The sequence below is a fragment of the Empidonax traillii genome, unplaced genomic scaffold, assembly GCF_003031625.1.
Source record: "Empidonax traillii isolate 1590-97213 ecotype Southwest subspecies unplaced genomic scaffold, ASM303162v1 scaffold1917:size59404, whole genome shotgun sequence".
Lineage (NCBI taxonomy): Eukaryota > Metazoa > Chordata > Aves > Passeriformes > Tyrannidae > Empidonax > Empidonax traillii.
The window spans coordinates 1,702-7,183 of record NW_020957110.1 but is presented as its reverse complement, the minus strand read 5'-3'; the positions used below and the strand labels follow the sequence as shown (position 1 = coordinate 7,183).

At 49.3% G+C, this 5,482-nt stretch overlaps 1 protein-coding gene across 1 annotated transcript in view; it reads right to left on the bottom strand.

Annotated features, from left to right (window-relative positions):
• DOT1L (DOT1 like histone lysine methyltransferase) overlaps positions 1-5,242 on the bottom strand; it is a gene marked incomplete at its 5' end in the record, with an annotated part of 32,169 nt that extends 26,927 nt beyond the window's left edge. Inside the window, 3 exons of the mRNA XM_027909019.1 lie at positions 749-855; positions 3,399-3,467; positions 5,163-5,242. Of these exons, the coding sequence (XP_027764820.1) occupies positions 749-855; positions 3,399-3,467; positions 5,163-5,242 (256 nt within the window). The remainder of the gene's footprint in view (positions 1-748; positions 856-3,398; positions 3,468-5,162) is intronic.
• Between the last annotated feature and the right edge of the window lie 240 nt (positions 5,243-5,482).

Genomic DNA, 5,482 nt, shown 5'->3' with positions numbered 1-5,482 from the left:
GGTCCTAAAACTGGGATTTACTGGTTGGGCATGACCAAATGGAATGGTTTGTGCAGCACAGGGAGGAACCAGAGACAGAGATTTCACTCAGTGAGGGACTGACAGAACAAAATCAGGATTCTGAAGGGGTTTTATCTGTGACTCTTCAGGGAATTCCCAGCCCTGGCCATACCCACGAGGGGCTGTGGAGCAACAGGGTGGTTTGCACAGCCAGGCCAAGCACAGCCACTCCCTGTGGGTGTCTCACAGCTCTGTAAATCCCCAAAGCACATGAAAACCATTCCCAAGGGCAGCTGGAATGCTGCTCCAGGCTGCCCACGCTCACTGTGGTTCAGTTATACCATGCAGGTAGTAAGAGACCGGTTTTTTTGTTTAATTGATTTAAAAAAAAAAACAAACAACAGTGGATGCATCAGTGTTGTTGTGGAGCTTGGGCTGGTCCTGAAACTGGGATTTACTGGTTGGACATGACCAAATGGAATGGTTTGTGCAGCACAGGGAGGAACCAGAGACAGAGATTTTACTCCACGAGGAAGTTCTGGCACAGGACCGTGAGGAGCTGCAGAAGGAATTCCATTTGTGAATCTCCAGTGAATTCCCAGCCCTGGCCATACCCAAAGGGAAAATGTGGAGCAGCCAAAGCCCTGCAGGGTGGTTTGCACAGCCAGGCCAAGCACAGCCACTCCCTGTAGGTGTCTTACAGGTCTGTAAATCCCCAAAGCACCGTGAAAAGCATTCCCATACTCACTATGGTTCTGTCTATAGTATGCAGGTAGTAGGAGACTGGTTTCCCTGTCCAGGACACGGATCCCTTCAGGGGTGACAGCTCCACAACTCTCATTATAGTGCCAATATCTGTGGGAAGAAAGGGAAAAGCTGCCTCAGTTCTGCTCAGCTGAAACCACCAGGTCACAGAAGGAAAATCTTACAGTTTCCCACCCGAAAGAAAAGCCCTGCAGTGAGTTTAGACAGAGTTTCTTATTCTCTTGCCACATCACAATGTAGAAAACCACCTTTTATGTCTGAAATCACAACCCAGTGCAAGCTTTCAGCAAGCAGGAGAGCTCGGAGAACTTTTCCAGGGGAACACGTGTGTGCCAGGAGGGCTGAGAGGGACAGACCCAGCCCTAGGACATCACCAGCCCCTGGAAACCAGGACAAACATGGTTTGTGTTTGCTTCACTGCCTCTGTTTGTTCTGCTCTCCACATTTAACAGCTTTGGGATGTGCCCTAAACATCCCCACAACCCCTGAGCCCGTGGAGAAATCATGGAATGCTTCTAATTAAACAGAAATTACCCAGAAGAGGCCAAAAGCGAGGTTTGGGATCCAGCAACCTCAACCCCAGTTTTAACCACACTTTAATGCCTGTTTTTGTTTGTCCAACTATTTGCACATTTTTATTTCTTCTTCCAGATGGAGCTGCTGAGGACAAAGCTGGGACTGAGGGAAATGGTGTTTCTTAAAGCTTTTCTTCCCCACTGTATTTTGTAAATTATTTAAGATCAGGACACCAGTGACATTCCCTCCAGTGCAGGACACTGGCCATGGCTGGGGACATGTCCCTGGAAGTGTCACTTAGGCCAGGCCATGGAACAAGGCCCAGGCTCAGCACATTTCCATTTGATATTGGCATTTCCCAAATACAGGACGGGATTAAGACCTAAAATTTATTCCCACAGTTTTCCCCAGTTTGCAGCACACAAAGGTGATTTCTTCCCCAAGTCCTTTTATCTGAATCCTTGGGATTTTCCTGCTAGTGGGAGTTGTTACCCATCCTTTTGCTGAGCCACCTCTATAATCACCTATTTCTATATAATTTTAACAGCAGCATTCCCTTTAAGCATTAACATCTAAAATTCAGTGTTGTAGAAAACATTCCCAAGGAATCCACAGCCCAAAGGACCGGCAAAGCCAATGCTTAATAAGGCCCAAAAACCAAGAGATGCCCCCAAAAAAGGGTTTCAAAGGGCAGGTCTGGGGGTGTGACGAGTGGGACATCCACAACAACCCCAGCCTCAAAAAATGCCTCCCAAGGGCACAGTTTACCTCATGACAGTCCATAAATTCCTGTTCCTGAAAAGCAGTTTGGGAGTGTCAGGCCAAGAGCAAGCACAGCTTGAGATTTGGAACTCGGGTAGTTACAAACCACAATTGCACAGAGAGGGGAATAAGGGGGGTAAATTTAGGGAATGTTCTGCACTGGACACAGTAAATATGTGTAAAGCCCAGCTTGGATCCTTCTTTTCCTTGAGAGATTTCATGGATATAGAATATGCTGAGCTGGAAGGGACCCCCCCAGGGATCCCCAAGTCCAACTCCCAGCCCTGCAAAGAACAACCCCAATTTCAACGATGGGAGTTTCCAACAGCTCAGAAGCAAAACCAGCACCGAGGGGCATTAACCCCTCCAAAAAAACCTGCAGGTCAGGTCCCTGCAAAGGACAACACTGGCAAAGCTGGAGTCACAACTCTGTTGGCAGCAAAGCAGACCCAGGGAGGGGAGGGCAGGGAGGGCTTTGTTGGCTCAGCTTGCACATGGGGAGTTCAGAGGTGAACACCGGAGGGAATTCTCATGGAATGGTTTGGGGTGGGAGGGAGCTTAAAGTTCATCCCATCCCACCCCCTGCCATGGGCAGGGACACCTTCCACTGGCCCAGGGTGCTCCAACCTGGCCTTGGACACTCCAGGGATGGGGCAGCCACAGCTGCTCTGGGAATTCCATCCCAGCCCCTCCCCACCCTCACAGCCAACAATTCCTTCCCAATATCCCATCTCACCCTGCCCTCTGGCAGTGGGAAGCCATTCCCTGTGTCCTGTCCCTCCATCCCTTGTCCCCAGTCCCTCTCCAGCTCTCCTGGAGCCCCTTTAGGCCCTGCAAGGGGCTCTCAGGTCTCCCTGGAACCTTCTCTTCTCCAGGTGACCCCCCCCCAGCTCTCCCAGCCTGGCTCCAGAACCTCCAAGCCTCAGGAATCCCGACTGGTGGGGTTCATCTGGCCAGGTTTAATCAGCTACAGCATAACCTGACAGCTCCTGCAGCTCCTTTGTGGCCAAAGAAACAAATCCCACCCTTGAACCCCTCATTTCTCTGCAGCTGCCCAGCCAGGGCCACACTGATGGTCCAAACACCAAAACCCAGCAGCACAAACCCCATCAGAAGTGTCTGTTCCAGTGCTGGGGGAGGTTTTTACATAGTTTGGTTTCAAATCCATGACACTTTGGCACTTGTGCCCCAACAATCCCACTTATTTACTCAACTACTTATTTATTTCTACTTATTTATACAACTCTCAAGAGCAACAAACCCCCAGATAACGAAACAAAATCCCACCCCAGACACGTTCAGATAATGAATAAAACCCCCCCACTGTTAACGAACAATAGAAAGGACAACCATACCACTCAAGTTTCGACTGTTAATTCTAAAATTTAGAGGTGCAAAAGGTTTTGAGGACACAATTCTCCCACCTGGAAAAAAGAAAAGGAGAGAGAAAAAAAAAATAAAAAAAGAAAAGCAAAGTCAGCCCCACTGTTTGTTCTAGAAATAACCACTTATTAAATATAACCTGGTACAGAGCCCTGAAGAGCAGCCCCATAAAAGTACCACCTGTACATCATTAAAAAGAGTAAATTAGCTAATTCTCATTCTGACAGTCTCCAAGAAAGTCAGTCTTTGAGGTGACACCTCAAGGATCACTTTAAAATGACAGATTTAACACACTTGGAAAAGAGAGAGCACGTGGATTCTCAGTGGCAATCTGAAGAAATTTCAATTATCTCCTTCCTGGTTGGGATCTTTTATACACAAACCCCCAAAGGCCTTTTATTCAAAGGCCATAATTTCCATTTCATGGGTATTTGGGGTCATTCAGCCCAAGGCAGAGCCTGGGCACGTTCTGGGAAGAGAAATAATGTTTCCCCACAGTAAAAAGTGCTTGCACCATCCCCAGCTTGCCACTGCTTTCAAGCCACCCCTCAAGAAGTTCAAAAAAATCAAAAAAAGAAACCAGTAAAATTAAAGAAAACAGCTTAATTTGGGGGGTTTTATGGTTTGCACCAGAGCCCAAAAGTCCCATTATTTATTTCAGCACAAAGCTGTGCCATGGGAAGCCACAGATTCTTTGCTCACACCACACATTTTTTTCTTTCCAGAAATAGTTATTTTTGGCATTTCTGCCCCAGCCAAACAAAACTGCTGCTTACAGCAGTGGTGAAGAGCAAAGAGAAAAGACACCCCGGGCCAAGGCAGGGCCACGGTGGGGTCAGGGGGTGTCCCCAGTCTGCTGTGGCACTTCTGAAGGAGCACCCAGGATGTTTGAACACTCCAGGGATGGTGACTCCACCACTGCCCTGGGCAGCTGTGCCAGTGCTTTACAACCCTTCCCATGGGGAAATATTCCACAATATCCAATCTAAACCTCCCCTGGCACAGCTTGGGGCTGTTCCCTCTCCTCCTGTCCCTGTTCCTGGGAGCAGAGCCTGAACTCCCCAGCTCCCCCCTCCTGTCAGGGAGTTGCAGAGCCAGAAGGTCCCCCCTGAGCCTCCTTTTCTCCAGGATGAGCCCCCCCAGCTCCCTCAGCTGCTCCAGCCCCTTCCCAAGCTCTGTTCCCTTCCCTGGGCAACACCCACATTTTATCAGCCTGTAAATCCTATTTCATTATTTATTAGTTAACACCAAGTACTAAATGTGACAGCTTCAAATAGGAGAACCCAGTAAATGAATTTCCCATGGAATTACAGAGCTTGGTTATCCAGGGCCTCTGCAGCCAGGAATCACGCAATGGGTTGGGTGGGAAGGGACTTTAAATCCCATCCAGTCCTACCCCCTGGCATGGACAGGGACACCTTCCACCAGCCCAGGGTGCTCCAAGCCCCGTCCAACCTGGCCTTGGACACTCCCAGGGATCCAGGAATTCTGGCCTTGGCTGTTGCATGTTCCAGGTTCCCATGGGAGGTAAGGAAGGACCAGCAGCTCCTCCCAGCCCAGCTCTGCTCCTCAGTCTTCCTACCCCAAGGAGCCAGAGAGGTGTTAGGGTGGGAAGCAGAAAGCCCAAGAAATAACCCCTGTGCTGCAGACACTTGGCCCCAGGGCACAGAACAGCCCCTCAACCAGCCCAGCTCCCACAGGGATCCCAGAGGAAAACACTCCCACGAGGGATTTACCTTCCTTCATGTTGGCAAATCGCTCCTTCAGCTGGTGATCCACCTCGGGGCCGAAGGCAAAGTTATTCACAAAAATAACACTGCAAGGGAAAGGTCAGGTGAGTGAACAGGGAGCCAGGAACACACCACCCCCACCCGTGTCACAGGGACAGTGACAACAACAAACCAACAAACACCTTCCTCTTGCTCAGGGACCCAAAGAGCCCCTCAGCTTCACCTGCAGCCTGGGCAGTTACACTTAAAAACATTCAACAAGCCCGTTACTTCTCCCCCTGCAATTAAAATACTACAGTAAAAAATGCAAAATATGTTTTAGAATC